Genomic DNA, 17,636 nt, shown 5'->3' on the forward strand with positions numbered 1-17,636 from the left:
ATGGAAAAGGAAATGAAAAGTGACTAGATGGACACAAAGTAACAAGAGACTGCTTTGTAATGATGTTTAACCAGCTTTCTAATAGCTGATGTAATATCCAAAAACATTCACCATAAATGATGTTTATAATCTAAGAACTATCAATACATCCAAGGTTAAAGAGTTCACGCCTAAGACAGCTACAAAGATTAAAAGCATCTTTAGAAAACCATCTAATATATTGGACAAGGGGAATATTACTCTAAGGCACTTTTGAGTGTTGGGATTAGCAACAAAACACTTCTACAGTACCAGTTCTTTCTTTGCTCATGCATGTCTTTAGTGTGTTATGAATGAAATTATATATATAAAACATTACACTTAAGTAATGCCTTTTTGAATTTTATACACAGTTAGCTATGCAAACTGTAATTTGTTAGCTTAGTTAGCTGTGTTCCTATTGCGGTGCTTATTATTTTTCAGCCTTCAAAGAAAGAAATAGCATTGGTGAGTTTACAAGAAACTATTAATCCATCACCGTGAAGAAAATAATTTCCATTACTATTAATTCGACTCTACTGTACTGTACATCACCATCACCCTCGAAATCACCTGGACAAGTTAGACTCTTTTGTCTGTCTTGCCCCGTTCTTTAATGACAATATTTGTCATCGATACACTGAGGAGTGGTTTGAAAATAAAACTGCAAATCCACAAATCACCAGGCTTAAAATGTAACAACTGCTATTCAAAAACGAAACATCGGAATCTTTTAAAATGAGAAGTAAAGAGGGCTTCAGAAGCTATCCTGAACAGGAGGGGTGAACATACAGTATGTGGAACCCAGTGCCGTGGCCTGTCGTTGGGTAACATTTTGAACTACTCATTCTGTATACATTTACTTTTTCACACTTGGATAAAACATACTACTTTAGACATTTTTAAAACCTTGTAAGTCAATCAAAAGCAAAATATTGTAGTCCACATTTCAAACCCCTGAGAAAACCAAAAGAATATAGACAGAAATTTTGTATCCACTAAAAGATTCTCACATTCCAATTTCTTGGCATCTAAATCAATACGACCATTCCCTTACACAGCTCCTGGGTTTTATTACAAATCATTTCAGGTCAAAAAAATCATCTGAAGCCTGTGGTGGTGAGGCCTCATGTTTCCGAGTTATTTCTATGCACAGTAGGTACCACTATTAAAATGCTGAGACAGTGTTTAGAATGAAATGTAAAGATTACAATACATTTAATTGTGGGTTGTATTAACAGTTCATTTAGAAAGGCTGCAACAAAGCACAAAAGAAAATCTGAGACTACACAAAATACTAATGAATTATTATGACTTTAGTACTGTCACAACGCCTGCAGAAAAGCAGGCAACAGAGATCAAAACAATTTTCTGTCAGGTTAAAGACCCTTTAATATGCATGTCTTCTTATCTAGCAGCATGCCCTACCTTTTTGAGAAGTGTTGAAACATAAAGCTCTCTGAACATAATGTGCAATATAGCAAAAGGCTGGTGTAAATAATTAACGGCTTCCATTTGTTAGGAAATGTCCCACCTGCATTATACATTCACACACTACTTTGAAGACAACTGTAAAGTCTGGTAATGACAAGTGATTGCAAATCACTGCATTAGGAAAAAGAGTGTTGTGCACATAAATATGCAAACAGCTTGCCTGCAAATGTGGCATCATGCCAGGCTGTTGTCAGAAAATGAAAATAACATTTACTTTGTCAACATTAGCAGTGGGAGGTGGAGAATCAGCTCAACACTGCACAGCAAGCTTTCCCACATTGCAGAGTTAGCCATTAGTGAATTAACACCAGCAAAACCAGGGAACCATTAATGATACCTGTTTATACAGGGCCAAAATCAAACTGCCTTTCCAACATACTGTACCAAGACCTGCTTACTTTGCTGTACATCAAGGAAGCCACAAGGGATTATTGTTACATGTAATGCATGCTTTTTTTTGGAAGTTTCCTATTGGGTTACATTAATCACATCTACAAGAGATGGAATCCACAGTATTGTCCTTCTATGTCTATTCTTAATGGCTAAAAATAATTCTGGCTACATTCTCAATGATGCTCTTCCTCGAATAAGGCTGCAGTAGAGGTTATACACATTGTTACCTTCTTAGCATACATTTCTATTTTCAAAAACAGAATATACTATAGTCTTGAGACTGGTTCTCTGAATGACCATGAATGCTATTCTAATGCAAATGATAACCACTGTCAACATGTATGAGAAACCATTTAATATTTAATAAAATTAAATTTGGGGCTATTCTAGCACAAAAGACACCTACACATCCTGGTATGATTATCTTCCTCTACTTGAGTAATTTCATGACCATATTTGTGCATGTGATGAGACAGGATTTCTACTCCCAATCAAGTGCAAGACTGATGTGCATTTTCACACTACTACGATGTCAATTTTTTTGTTGCATCATTGAGTAGAAAACAGAAATCGTGAATCGTGGAGCACAAAAAATACATGATCTACCGGGATAGCTTGGCAATTACATTTTACATACTGTAGGTGACATTTTGCAGGAAAGTCTTGATTTTTCTCCAGCACTCTGTTTGATTTGCATTTACAGTATATCTGAAAACCCCCTATGGGGTTAATCACCCTGTGGGTATATCACCCTGCAGCTCACCACTGGCAGCCCACTGAAGCTAAGCAGGTGTGAGCCTGGTCAGTACCTGGAGGGGAGACCTCCTGGGAAAGCTGAGGTTGCTGCTGGAAGAGGTGTTAGTGGGGCCAGAAGGGGGCGCTCACCCTGCAGCCTATGTGGGTCCTAATGTCTCCGTATAGTGATGGGGACACTATACTGTAAAAGGCGCCGTCCTTTGGATGAGACGTTAAACTGAGGTCCTGACTCTCTGTGGCAAAAATCCCAGGGCACTTCTCGAAAAGAGAAGGGGTGTAACCCCATTGGCCCTTACCACTCATGGCCTCCTAATAATCCCCATCTATGAAGTGGCCTCATAGATACTAGGCCTCATAGGCCTCAGTAGAGAGTTCTCCTCTCCACTGAGAGCTGGTGTGTGGTGAGTGTACTGGAGCACTATGGCTGTCGTCACAACCTCCAGGTGGGGCTGCACGGTGGTGGAGGGGATCCCCATTACCTGTAAGGAGCTTTGAGTGGAGTGTCCAGAGAAGTGCTATACAATTGTAAGCAATTATTATTATAAAGATATGTTAATTTTACACCGATGCATGAATGTACTGTGCATCATTTTGAGATGGTATAGGAGTATGATTTATTGTGGAGCATCCCTCCATCAGGACACTAAATAGACAACAGTATAGAAGGGAAACAGGCATTCCCATATACTGCATCACAAATATCATCCTGCAATGGGCAAGACATAGGTAACCAGTGGTCACCACCAGAAAAGTACCAGAAATGTGTGAAAAATATTAGTTTCCTGACAATTGTCTTGGTATTGTGTCTATTGTGACAAATATATTTCTATCTGAAGTGGTGTTTTTAACTGTGGACATTTACAGTAGGATGAAAATGAAATGTCCTTCACCGGAAAATACTGTGTCATTGTTATCCAAGGGACTTGTCCTATAGGTATAACCTAACAGCTTTTTTTTTTTTGCTCTGACTTATTTGCTTAAATATAAGGATGCTTTACATGCAAAACACCAAAAGAGGTATAAGGACCTTTCATGAGAATGCATACTCAGTGCTACACTGTTATTTTGCATACATTTACTATGAAGAAACCTGACAATTATCTCCAAGGGTTTAAAACACAACTTGGGTTTGCACATTTTGTTGAAAAAACAAAAACTATTTCGGTTTTTCCTTCATGAGACTGATATATATTTTTTGCTTGCCACAATTCCTTCTTCAGACGAATCCATGCTGAAACATGGTTACTTTATTATATTTTGTTTGTACCACAACACTGAATGCATATCATTAATATAATTGCGTCAAGTCTCCTGAGAGCTCATTTAGTTATTCAAAATTGAAAGGGAAAGAAAACTAAGCTTGCTATACAAGGGCACAGATGATAGCTGGGGCTCCACGATGGCCCTGAATTTTTCCAAATCTTTTCCCGACAGCTGCCTGAATTGTACACTTGCAGAAATAATTCAGCTAATTCTGAATCACTGGCAACATTTTAGAGGATGATGCATTAGAGGATACATTGTTAAACACTGTGCAAAACGACTCAGATTCCACCCTCATCTCCATGCTGTTTTACTGCTCTAAAAACACTGCAAGATGACAGCTGAACCCAAGCGCCCATTCAAAGCACTATACAGATGCAGCGCACAGATGATGATGTTTACTAATGAGAGATTGTTTGGGTCTGAGTGTTCTTGCTACAGTGCTGTCCGTTTATGGCTGGGGAGGTTCACAACGAGACTTGCCTGGCTGACTTGCCCTTTTTGAGCAATAGTATTTTCTGAAAGATACTCCAACACTACAGGAAAGTCTTTCGGAAGCTCCTCTGTTTAAAGGAAGGATTTGAATATGTGAAATAAGACGTATTTATGCCACCTCCCCAGTAGTGTGGAAACGCATGTGACCTTTAAGACAGAAACCCGGCTGGCACATGCTTACATCAACATAATTCGCATTAATGTAATCGGAATTTTGTTCTCCCTCCAGGGGCTGGAGCCTGACACGAGAATGATCATCTGAAAGAGAAAGAAGAAAAAAAACATGTTCTAAATTAATGATCTTGCTAAAAAAAGGCATCTTAATGTCACTGCAAAATGCTTTGCGATTTCACATTTCTGAAGGTGGTGTGACCTCACGCATTTGTAATGTAAGCAGCACAGTATTTTGAAAATATCTTGATCGTTGAGAATCCAACAGGGAAGGACATTGCATACTTCCTTACTACATACATGCACTTCTGCTGACAGCTGATGTTTACAAAATAAAGACAGTCTGCATGAACACTGCATCAAATCTTGCCCTTACATTTTTATATACTACATTTCCAGTTTGCAGAATGCAAAGCATGTTTATTATATAATGAAAAAATAAAACCTTTAAAAGGAATTTAAAAACACCTATAATGCTTTGACAAAACAACACCTTTAATGATCAGGTCAGTAATCATAATGTACTGTCTGCTAATATCTCACTTACTGTAACAACCTGGAAAATAGATATAATTTTAACAATAAGCAGACTGTAAATCAGAACATTACAGCCTGACACCAGTATCACCGAAACCACCAAATAGGCAAATTAAGCAGAAAAAACTTGTCTGACAAATTTCACTCTACTTGAAAATAATATTCTGTGCAATTCACTCTAAACTACATGTCTTGAGAGTTCTGTCCCAAGAAAAGTTATGAAACAAAACAAGACATTTGATCTTTATTGAATGACTTAAGGTAAATTAGTTTTTTCTCTGAAAAATTAAAAAAGGGAAAATAAAAATGTGAATTATTTATTGTAATTACTTATTCAGGATTTCACTGTAGACCTTCAGGCATTTTTTACCGTAATAAACAGTTTCATGTCTGACACAAACTGGGATGCACTGATTCACAGCCAGAATGCTGGTATGTGATTAGCACAATTTTTATTTTTTAGACAGCCGTCAGAGCGCCCCGCGCTGTGGTAACAGGCAGCCACATCCATGCATCAGACAAAACTGCCCTGCCAGCAAACCCTGCATTGGAACTTCTCTGCTCCGAGATACTGAAGGACACCAGGCTGGTAAATGTCACCCTCTTTCAAGAGGTGGAAGTGACATTCATGCTTCCAAGTGGGTGCCTTCAGGCAAGGCATTTTCACACTATGGGCATGAATCATGCAGAGGTTTAGGGGCACATCTCAAGTACTAATGTGGAAAAAACAAATTGTATGAATGTATGTATCCTATTATCTTTTTAGATTTGTATGATAAGACCAGATTATTTTTCATTATTTTTTTTAGTATATTACAAAACAACTGCAAGAACAATTGCAAAACTCACAACTAAAGTAAAGAAATCACAGATTTTTTAAAATCAGATAATTATGCATAATATCATGATGAATACCTAATAAGATGTTCATTGAAAAGCAAAAAACATTTTATTTTTAATGGAAAGCTATAACTTTTTTTTCAAGGGAATAAAAACTACCAAAATCCACTGTCCCCCTGACAAACATTTGGTTTTGTTTCTAGTGCATAAAGAAAGAAAACTTCAAGAGTGTTTAGTCACCCACAGACAGACAAGTTACTGCTCTGTAGTTACTCTGCGTATACACACATGCAATAATATTCCCGTATCTGTTCTTCATTCTGTTTTCATCTTTCTTTGCAGACTCCCAAGGTGCAGACTGCCCTTCAAAAAAACTCTGAAATGAAAGAAAGAAATGGCATTAAATGGTGTGTCATTTACCAGCAGTAAAATGATATCTAAGTTAAGAAACAGACCTTCTTAGAAAAAATAAATATCCACATCATTAGACTTCAAAAACAGGGACAACAGATACCTCCAAGCTATCTCAAACAGCACAACCATTAGGATATCAGTCAGTGTCTTGCAGCATTATCCCAGTGCACCGTTTTCAGCACACAGTGTACTGTCTGGCTCTTTTGAAGGACTTGCTTCAATGAAAATAAAATATACCCACAGGCAGATCAAAACCACTTGCTCTGCTGCTACTTATTAAATATTAATCATGTCCTGGTGAAATTCACAATTCCTATCTTGCATGACTCACAATTATTACTAATTATGAAAATAAACTTCATCGCCTGAGCCTTATTATTTGACTCTTTAGGAAAGCTCCAGACATTTCTGCTGCCTTCACAGACTGCTGCAGCTGCTTTCCCTCTTTTCTCTCGTATTTCAAAAACCACACTTTCAAGTTTCTTCAGGAGGGGATTTGTAAATTGCTAAGATTACTCACACAAATTAACAGAGCTGCTGCACGGTAAACCAGCTCTCCTTTAATATTTATTACATACTCCGTATCCCAGATTTCAAGAGTGCAACTTTTTTTAATATCTGTCTGAAGTTTTGCATTTATTTCATTGTGTACAGTATATGAAAGAGAGAACCGATGCAATGTGTACTATTACCATTGCTTCACAAAATCGCTGTGCTCTGGTAGTGCTAAGCACTACAAAAAATCTACAGTGCACTGTATTCAGATCTTCACCCTACAAACAATTCTCAATACATTAAAAGCTAGGTTTTCTTATTATAATGAATAATGAAAAGGAACATTGTAAAAAAGGAGTTTATTAAATTGATATTAAAATAAAATCTGGTCCCTACACCAGCATGCTGTGCAAGCAAATGATAAAGTTTAATATTTAAGCATCCTAAAGTCAGGAAATACCAGACATTACAGTACGTGATATGTATGTGTCTTTTAATTATCAAGATGTGATGGAGAAAAAGAGGGTCCAGATATAGATAGGACAGATTATTCCTTAACAATAAATAACGCTGACAACATTGAACGACACACAACAGTCACACCATGAATGTCAATTTGCAGATCTGAGAGTTCCAGAGCCCTGTACTCATGGAAGGCCCCAGAATTCTATCCTTACTACTTCAACAAAACAAAAACACCTTAACAAGCCAGAGAGAACCCGCACCCTGATTAATAAAATCTATGGTAAACAGGACTGAATCTCCCTCTCTAAACAGACGAATGGGAATCCATTTCCCTACACTGAACAAAGCCAGCACTGAAACGGGAGGGATGATTTAGCCTGGGGATTCCACAATATGTGAAATCAGAAATGTCTAAACTAAGACTGCAAATTCTCTTTTATAATTAAACTCAGATTATCAGCATCCAGATTACCAGAACAGAATCTGGTTTCAAACGTGATTCGAAAGGAAACTTCTTCCTGTTCCTGTCTGTTTTTCTGTATTTAGCCTACTCACTGGTGCACTTACTACGAATGCTACAGTCACTGATGACTATTACTAGTTGAGTACGACCGATTTAGCGATTCAAGTGAATTAGTTTCCCCTTAGTTAATTATTAGGAACACTCCTTTGATCATCACTTGCATGGCCAAGGTTGCTGTACAGTATAAATACAGCAAAACAACACACGAACTTCAGAACTTTGCGGCTGAGAACTACAAATGTTAAGCTTGTTGTAACCCACCTCCCGACCACAATAGTGTGCCCCTTTTTTAATTTCTGAACTCTGTCATTCGTGCTTAGTGTGTTTTTGCACTTCACCATCTAGTCTCTCTCCAGTTTGTACTATAACTAAAAAAAACCCTAATCCTGGGCAATGTCAACATTAATGTCGATTCCTCCTCAAACTCGGCTCACTCCTGAAGTTTTCTGCTCTCTCCTCTGTCTTTGCAATGGGCACTGTACCACAGCCACCCTTTCTCATGATCACAGCATCCAGGTTCAAATGACTAGGACTCCCTGACATGCTGTTCTAGCGAAGCTCCCGTCTTATTCATTTTCAATTTCTAAATCCACCACATAATATTGACAAAATATGAAAAATAAAATATTGGAGGCACAACAATTCAAAGAGGGAGTTGGGTTACGGAGAGAATAAATCAAATCAATCATTTCAGCAGAGAACATTCCGAAATAAAAAAAAATGTTTTGATTATTGTAATTAAATCTACTGAAAAGCAAATTCATTTTTGCTCATCTTAAAACAGATAATACAAATGTCTCTAAACTGTCTAATGGGGTAAAATGAGATGCCATTTTAAACAATTACTGGTGAAATACAAGCCTCTAGGACTGAACACGGGGACATTTAATTTAATGAGGAGCTAGGAAACCTTTTCCAAGAGACAGCTAAGGTTGGGGGATCAGGCTTTAAAATGCAAATAAGAATGTCCTTTGAATCATCAAGCAAAGATATAAATGTATTTCACAGCAGGATTAAATGATGCCCCTTATCACATGACCTTTTGCTGGCCACATCAGGTCCTATTAAGGGTGGCAACTAAGGCCTTTCACGTCGTCCTGACAAGTGATGTTTTGAAGGGCAAACATTTAAATGTGCATCTCTTCTCCTTTACACATTTTAGGACATATTCCAAATATTATAGACTGTTTCAACATACTGAGCATCAAAAGAAACCTATTACTTACACACCGCAAATAATTTACAACTAAAGAATCTGAAAGAAAGTTGAAAGAAAAATGAAAGTTCTTTTTTGCAGCAAGTGCGTTGCAGTTTTATGGAAGACATGACACTGGTACATTCATTACGCTGATTAGGATTTGTCATTAATGGGGATCTACAGTGACAGTCGCAAGGTAGAAGCATATGTAGTCACTATCTTTAGGAAAAAATATTTTTAAAACCACAAATCCACGTACAAGTGGGGCTCTGCAGCAAATAAACAGTGCTAGATCACAACTATTAGTCAGGCCTGATCACAGCTGCGTGATGATCTGCCAGTCCTGGAGAGGTTGTGAAACTAACACAATGGACAGTTTTGGGTTGCATTGTCTTGCTAGGTGAGAAATTACTGGTTGTCAACACAGCGAGTGAGTGTACTGACTAAGTCCAGTCCTCAGCATACTGATGGTACTATTCTGCATTATTCTGTTGATACAGTAGGTTCCTTTCCGTGTGCTTCTTTCAGTGATCTACTGGGCATTACATTCAGCAGGTTAAAGGACCTTATCACTGCACCAAGTCAAGTTTCTCACTAATGACATGATTCAGTGCAGAAGCAACAAGCAATGTCACTCAATCGCATCACTGTCAATCCTGAATGATTAATCAAAAGAATACCAAAAACATTTAACTATATTGATAAAAGTATACAATATTTTTCCTAAAGTCTTATGCATAGTTTGATAAGTATCTTTCAATGCTTTGTGTATATACCTGTATACAGTATATAATGATACTGTACATTGCAGGGAAAGCTTCTGTATCTTCGGCACAGGCTTTGCTGTGATTAATCCCTCTACTATACAGCCTGAGAGCACAGGGGTACAGTAAATTGACTAAACCATATGCCTCCGACATGGTTAAGACATTCTTTTTTATAATTAGATTGATGAAACAGTGAAAACATACCAAGAAAAAGCAGCAAAGCAGCAGTGAGGAGAATTTAAATGGTCGTTTGGATATTTTAAAACAGTTGCAATACAGGTAAACCATGACTTCAGCATAACTTGCTCAAGTTGCTAAAATATAGACCTTTGACCAACAGCTAAAGATGTCAGGGATGAGATTATTTTATCAATTAAAAATCCTTGCCCATAAAATTAGCAGTTACTAGAAAACAAAACGTATTTAAAAAAACACATATAAATATTATTTTAATTAGAAACAAACCTTTCAATTGAAAAGATTCTACATACTGTAGTTATTTTCTACAACAGAAAGGAACAGGCAGGAAGGTTTAATGTGTCATTTTTAAAAATGACGACAGAAATACAAATATTTTTTTTTACCAGAAGTGCATGTCTACTGAATGATTCATTTTATGCACTTGACAAATGTTATACCATAGTTTAAAATTTGCAAAGGCATGAAGGAAAAATAGACTATAGTGACAATTAGCCACAGTTCTTTCATTTATTTCATAACAGCAATGAATGCCTTTCAATTCAAAGCAGGAATAAGTCATTATAACTGACCAAGTCTTTAAAAATATTAAATGTAATGTGGTGAAAATACTATGCATTCCGTTAAAAGCAGTCCGATTTGATCATTTCCACTCAGATGTCTGGGAGAGGATACAGTCAGGAAATTCAAGCCTTTTTACATAAAGTTGTTGCGACAACTGAATATACAGTAGTTTAGATCTAATCTTGACTGTGTATATAAAACTAATCACTAGGTTTTTTCTTTGATTGTAGCCAGTGCAAATATCATTAAGGCAATATTACTGCCACTATTAAATATATTAATCAGCAGTATAAATTTTAAGATCCAAGGTGACTGCAGCAGCCTGTGCCTGAACTAAGAATTTTGCTTTAAGGCTGCTCCAGGCTGTATCTTACTTTACTCCAATTACCTATTCCAAGCACGGACAAACCCATTTTCCAGTGGAAATACAGCAATACTGCTCTGTCCCAATCATGTGCCTCAAATGCATTGGAGATGCTACAAAATGAATGCTTCAGTGGCACAAAGAGACATGAGAAAGATGAGACTGGGCTACTCTGGCACATTGCAGAAACAAGCACAACTATTAGTCAGGCCTGTTCACCCCTAACTTGGAAGACAAGCGACGTGACTTTGCCAAAAGTAATGAGACTCCAAGGACAGTCACAGGATTAGTGGAGCTAAACGAAACAGAAATCCAAGAAGCACATCCTAACAATGAGTTCTGTTATGAGCTATGAGCCCTTTAATAACCAACCTTCAAGGAATTTCAGGGCAACAGAAGCAAATCTGAGATTTAAACAGAAACAGAATGTGAAGACAGCAGTCACATCACAAACTACAAATGAGAAAATGAGTTTTTTGCAAAAAAATAAATAAAAAACGCTTAGCTATAACATGGGTTTAATGTTCTGAAAAGTCAAACCTGCTATGGACAATACCCTAACTTTTACCCAGGTGTAGCTGTTTCACCATTGCCAACAGCAACTGGTAAGACATTAAATATATGCTATAGTACAGTACATACTTACTGTCATATTCACTAATTCACAAAAGGTGAATCCATGTTTGCTATAACCTCTTCTGATTATTTGACACTTACGGAATTTACAGGTTAAAAAGGAGAGATTTCAACAAATGCTCTACTCTTAAATGTTATGATAATGAAAACAAATAATATACAGCATTCTGGAAGGTGAAAGGAAAACAATCTTCAAAAGTGGATGGTACTTTGCACAAGATGGCAATCGAGGTGTTAAGAAATTAACATAACTTCTGGTCAGAGCAATTTTACATATTTCCCAAAATCTGCAGCATTTAATTCACGACCCAAAAGCTGTCATGCAACAGTAATCATCTGGGTGAAGGGTCCAGTGAATTCAGGTAAATTAAAAGGACCCTTTACAGCAAAAAAGGAAAAAGATATGAAGGTGACAAAAACATTTCTGGTGATAAAGGTAAGTACTGGACCAGATTCCAAGTGCTAGGTATTGTGCATTCTATCAGTCAGGAACAAAATGAAAGGTACTACCTCAATATATGGAAAAAAAAAGAATTCTACAGTACATTATCCTCCATCTTCTTATTTGTGAATCATATAGCTGTCCTGTATATACAGTACCTACTGTACATGTTGTTTATGCTCTATGGACACCATCTTTCTGAACCTTGCTAGACTGTACTTTCTGCTCTGTTGCTGCAAGGCGGTGGAATGATTCCCCAGCCCATGTGAGATCTGGCAGGTCAGTCAGCACTTTTAAATCCCATCTTAACATTTTATTAATGCTATATTTACACGCTAGCTTTGAATTCTTTTTTTGTACTACACTGTTTATTCATATTTTTCTAATGTTTTTGCTTTGGCTTGCTTTATTGCACCACACTCTGAGATGGTGCCTTACAAAAATTGCTATATAAAATAAAGGTGTTTTTTTTCTTCCATAATAAATAAAAGGAAAAAAGTGTTTTTTGAGAGCTTTGGCCATTAATTGTAAGAAAGCTTTAATGCAAGGTACCCGTGGGCATCTGAATAGTTAATTCTTATTCATGTATTTTTTCCACTTAAGCTCACCATGAAACATTTACATAATTAAGTAACAATGATATACTTGATATGTTTTTACCTAACAGTCTATTGATCTGACCACAACAAACTGCAACAAACAGAAAATCTCTGACTTAAAACTTTCACAAGATTAATGGGAATGGGAGATAAACTAAGAAACAAATCTTTAATTGCACTATGTGCATTACAGATTAAGTAAAAGAGCAGATCCATAATGGCCAGGTAATTCTGGTATAAGCGCACTGCACCAACACTTTAGTTACCTAGAATCTCAGACTCATTCCTCTCCCTTTTCCTCAATTTCAAAGCCATTTAAGTTCTGGCTGGTCTGTAAAGTTTTATACCCCTACTGTCTGCAATCAAGGACAATATACACACTAAGTTTTCTAATTCTTAGAAGATATAATGTATTTGTTACATTATTAAGCAAGATTTATTTTAGGGCCTTTGTACCACAGAGGAATTAAGGTTTACATCACCTAGCTGCCACAGAATGGAGAAAGACTAGGTACAATGTTATACAGTAGGGTGCAACTGAAAGTTCTACATTTAAATTTACATTTAAACCAAAAGTTTCTGCTTACCTCATTTATCTTTTCCATAGTTAATGTACAGAATAACAAGAAGCATGGATTAGAAAGAAATAAGTAAATAGTTTAGTAACGCACTGCCTTTCATCTTCAGAAGTAAGATTTTAAAGATCATTTTCCAAAGACAGATAATACTTGGTACACAATGTAGAACTGAAAACATGATTTTAAACTCTTACATATATTTTATGTTGCATTTTACTTTAAAATGTTGACTATAGCAGTTAAAAGAGTGCATCAATTATTCTGTACGCTATATTTTTAGCAGACTATATTGTGGCACTACACAGTAGCAATCCAGGCCCCAAAATCTTTATCCATAATGAATTACACCCTTAGGGCAGCCCAAACATTCCTGTGCAGGGAATTCTAAGAGGTTGCATCATTTATTTAATCTCTGAATTGCTCACTCATGGGACTGCTTTTATTATAGGTAAACCTCTTGTGCACAAATCAGGTAGCCATGTTCTTCTCATGTCCACATAAGAAAATATGTCATCCTTTTTTTTTCTAGATTCAAACAGTTGTTTTTCTGAGACTGTTAAAGCAAAATGTTCTTTGCCATAACCGAACAGCTTTACAGATAATGAAAGTTTTTTTTTGTTAGAATGAGTCATGCATAGCATCAAAAATATCCCTGTTCGTTTTCAACTGTCTGTAAACATGCAGATGCTGACTAAATTTTGAATTCAGGGACAAAAATATAAGTGTAGCAGGCAACACAGATCCACTGAAAAAAAAGGAGAGACTGCTTTACAATTGCTGGAGATTTAAACACAGAGACTCCAGATGAGGGACAAGAATCCATTGTCGCCAAACTGCAGAAATATGTTCTCAAAACTAATACATGAACAATAAAAGAAGAGTTCATTGATAAAACAAATACAATTAAAGTGAATGAAGTAAATTTCTTTAGCTTTAAGTAAACTAAACTAAAATGTACACCTAGAAAACTAACAAATGCAGAGAGGTATAGAGCTAATACTGCAATTACTTCTTTGACACTAAGATCCCTTTTTCAATTATAGATGTTGAAAGAAACCAAATGCTGCTCATTATACGCTGCCACACTGATGTGAACTCTCCACAGAGTGCAGATTTGATAACTGTACAAGAAAAAAGGTTGCAAAAAGAAAGCTGCAGTTCTGCAGGTTACTGTGACCTTTCTTCCCTGTACAATGTGCTTGTTAGAGAGGCAGTGTGTGTGCACAGTTCCCCCGCTCACCTCATACTCCTCTTTGAAGCCATAGCCCTCTGCACACTTCATCTGCGTTATGTGCTGCAGGAGGTCAGCCACCCGGATGGCGGGGTGGAGCTGCCCGGTCTGATACGGCACGTCCACGGCTTCCCGCTTCTTGTAGGAGTGCGACTGCACCAGGCTGCTGGTGTCACTCGCCATGGTGTGGTTTTCATCTGGAGCAGAGCAACGACAACAGAGGTGCAATGTTATAATGACTGGGCACAGTCGGCACTAAAAACGCAGGCCGCTGCATTTCATTCTTTAAACGTAATTCAGAAGTGGATAGGGAAAAAATACAGGCCATCTTTTTTCCCCCCAAAATACGTTATTTATAACTCTTGAAGAACCTTAAATGAACCATCTGTTAATGGCCTAAGAATCTTAAATCTGCACAATGCTCCCTGCTCTTTTACAGTTCTGCTATATGCGATACAGGAGGTTCTCCAAATACAGTCGGCCTACATACAGTAATAGCAATAAACAAAACAGATGAAAATAAAGCATAAATAAGTAATGTCACAATACAAAAGAGGACCATGACACTGATGCAAAAGACACCTACTCTTTAAAACTGTGAAAAAAGAGCAAGTTAAGCACATTGTTTTGTAAAGGAACAATACTGCATTTTTTACAAATTCCCTGCCAAGAAAATTATTTTTATGAAAAAAAATCTTTAACCCCTCAACGACACATTATAGAGTCTAAACTAGATCTCACAATTAGACCATTGTGACAATGATGAGGCACAAATACTTCTGAGCACACACAATGACACACACTGAATGGAGTGTGCTGCTTTAACTAAGATGGCAATGTCTGATGCAACATCCTTCAAAACAAATAAAAAAAAATAAAGAAAAATGACAAATGCGAGAAAGTCCACATACTCGAGGTTAATGTTTTGATCGGACACTTGACATGCCACTAGCTAATGGCTTCACAGTCGACCATGGGTTATTACACTGGGCATGAAATGCTATATGTCAACTGCCATGCAAGTCAACAAACAACAGAACCAGCCAAACAGGCTACATTCTGTATGAACCACACAATCTCCTCCCCCATAGGGCAAACTGGGAACTTACCATTAATTGGCACTTTTTAAGAAGATACATAACAGGTTATTGTGAAGAAAAAAAGGAGGAGAAAAAGGAAACAGGATATAAGCAACAATACAGTATGAGCAGCTGTACAGTTTCTATAACTACTCTAGGCAGGTTCACAGGCCTCTGGTAGGTTAGGTTAATCACAGATTAAATTAAAAGGATACACTGAAGGGCAGACTGTGGGAAGATAATTGACTGGGGTCATTAAGAATGATCAGTTTACCTTTGGATGTGGAATCCCTCACAGTTAAAAAAGGGTATGCATATATACTGTATATATAATAAGTGTAATACTAAAATAAATCTCTTTCTTCAGTGTCTTGAATACTACCACCATCAAAAAAGAGCTCTTAAATTGGAATTATTATTGTGGCTATGATTTAAAGTTTCAGCACTTCTTCTCTTCCTGATAAAAAAAAAGAAAGGGCAAAATATCTGGGTTTGATGTTAACATGTGATCTGATCCCAAAATCTGAACTCATACATTTGCCAAAAAATCATGAAGAATAGAAAGTTGTATGATAAAATTATTACGGCACTAGTTCTGCTGTGGCTGTTACACCAATCCGTGTTTTTGTGTCTCAGACATCTCAACATGAGCGCTAATTTATCTCGCAGAATTGAACTGTTAAGTAAATCGTGCTGTATAAGCTTTCTACTTGGATAGCCATGATTCTATTAGACCTTCCATGCCTGCTCAACTCAAGACGTGAATCAGTGCCAATTACCAAGTCATCCTGCAAAAAAATAAAACTATGTGGACTTTGCATAACAATTGCAATAGCACATCATGCTACAAAACATGTCCTTATGCCTTCAAGGTTCTGCATACATTCCAGGGAAGAAGCCAAAGTTTGCATTGATTTCCCCCCTCCGATATTTCATTCCATGCCAAAATCTATCATGCTTCTGAGAAGAGGCATCACTACTAACAGTACTCATACCAGTTATCATGAAATTATTTTCCATACATACAAAACTCTGAAATGATGCCAAATGAAAAAAAGGCATCTGTAGACGGCCCAAAGCCAGAAAAATAATCAATGAAATTGGGTTCCGTTATTGTAGCAAAAATAAAATCTGTTAAATTGATTAATTTTGTTTAAAATTTTGTTTAATCACCTGCCATGGTTTCTATTTAAGCAGGAATCGGGTCCTGACCAGTTAGGTACACTGTAGCACTTGTTGTTTTTTTTTCTCCATTTTTCCATTTCTCGACAGTAATCTCGGCAACTACAGTCACAGCAATGGCAATGGGCAAGAAGGTGCACCCCTCTGTCACTCCCTTCATCCTGTCCACATTGTCTGTCCATGCATATGAGAGGTCATACACATATGTGACATCACACGCACGACACGGAATGCGGATGGGATGGAGTGAAGCCAGTTTCAGTTCAACCCTCCTGATCTCACAGATAAGAAAGCAGACAGGAATGGAAGTGGAGCGGTCCTCAATCAAAAAAAAAACAACAACAACCGGACGACCTCAGGTTTACACAAGTACTTCTTTCCTCATGTGCGTAGTTTGCTATTTTTTTTGCCAAGACGATCACTACAAGAGATACAGAAAAGGAAAATGTGAAAAGAACTTTTTTTCTCACCTAAGATTGCAGTTGGCACAAAGGGATCTGCTCATACAGCGTAACCAGTGCAGAGAGGACATTTATAAAGAAGAAAGAATATGGTAGTAAATAAAGGGATACATTCTCCTCTACGTAAGGAAGGAACACAGAAAATTGAGTGATGCACAAAAAAGCAGACTTTCTCAGCCCATCTGGTTACTGATAGACGCGAGTACACAGCCAAATAAAAAGCATTAAAAGTTCAGAAGACATTTACTCAGAGACATAGACATGTTAGGTCCAAAAGCAAAGCCTGTGGTTAAAGTCCTCAATACTATAAAAATGTACAGTACTCTCTTGCAATGCAAAAAGTGTAGTTACAATGATGGAAGATATTTTGCATATTCTACTAAAGATTTAAAGAAATTGCTAACGTGGTACCCAGAACTAGACCTAACTATTAAGTTGTAATTATTTTCTTTTTAAAAAAAGTACCTAATAGA

At 37.0% G+C, this 17,636-nt stretch overlaps 1 protein-coding gene across 9 annotated transcripts in view; it reads right to left on the reverse strand.

Annotated features, from left to right (window-relative positions):
* The window catches only part of LOC148655534 (receptor-type tyrosine-protein phosphatase mu), a 240,857-nt gene that overhangs the window by 23,456 nt on the left and 199,765 nt on the right, over window positions 1-17,636 (reverse strand). For 4 of the 9 annotated variants that reach the window (XM_088642103.1, XM_088642102.1, XM_088642099.1 and 1 more), the window contains 4 exons: window positions 17,161-17,199; window positions 14,451-14,638; window positions 6,256-6,343; window positions 4,601-4,677 (listed from right to left, as the gene is read on the reverse strand). In XM_088642103.1, coding sequence (XP_088498229.1) covers window positions 4,601-4,677; window positions 6,256-6,343; window positions 14,451-14,638; window positions 17,161-17,199 — 392 coding nt within the window. The remainder of the gene's footprint in view (window positions 1-4,600; window positions 4,678-6,255; window positions 6,344-14,450; window positions 14,639-17,160; window positions 17,200-17,636) is intronic. The other 5 variants (XM_088642105.1, XM_088642101.1, XM_088642098.1 and 2 more) reach the window with 2 other exon arrangements.

The sequence above is a fragment of the Lepisosteus platostomus genome, chromosome 8, assembly GCF_059453375.1.
Source record: "Lepisosteus platostomus isolate fLepPlt1 chromosome 8, fLepPlt1.hap1, whole genome shotgun sequence".
In the NCBI taxonomy this organism is placed as follows: domain Eukaryota; kingdom Metazoa; phylum Chordata; class Actinopteri; order Semionotiformes; family Lepisosteidae; genus Lepisosteus; species Lepisosteus platostomus.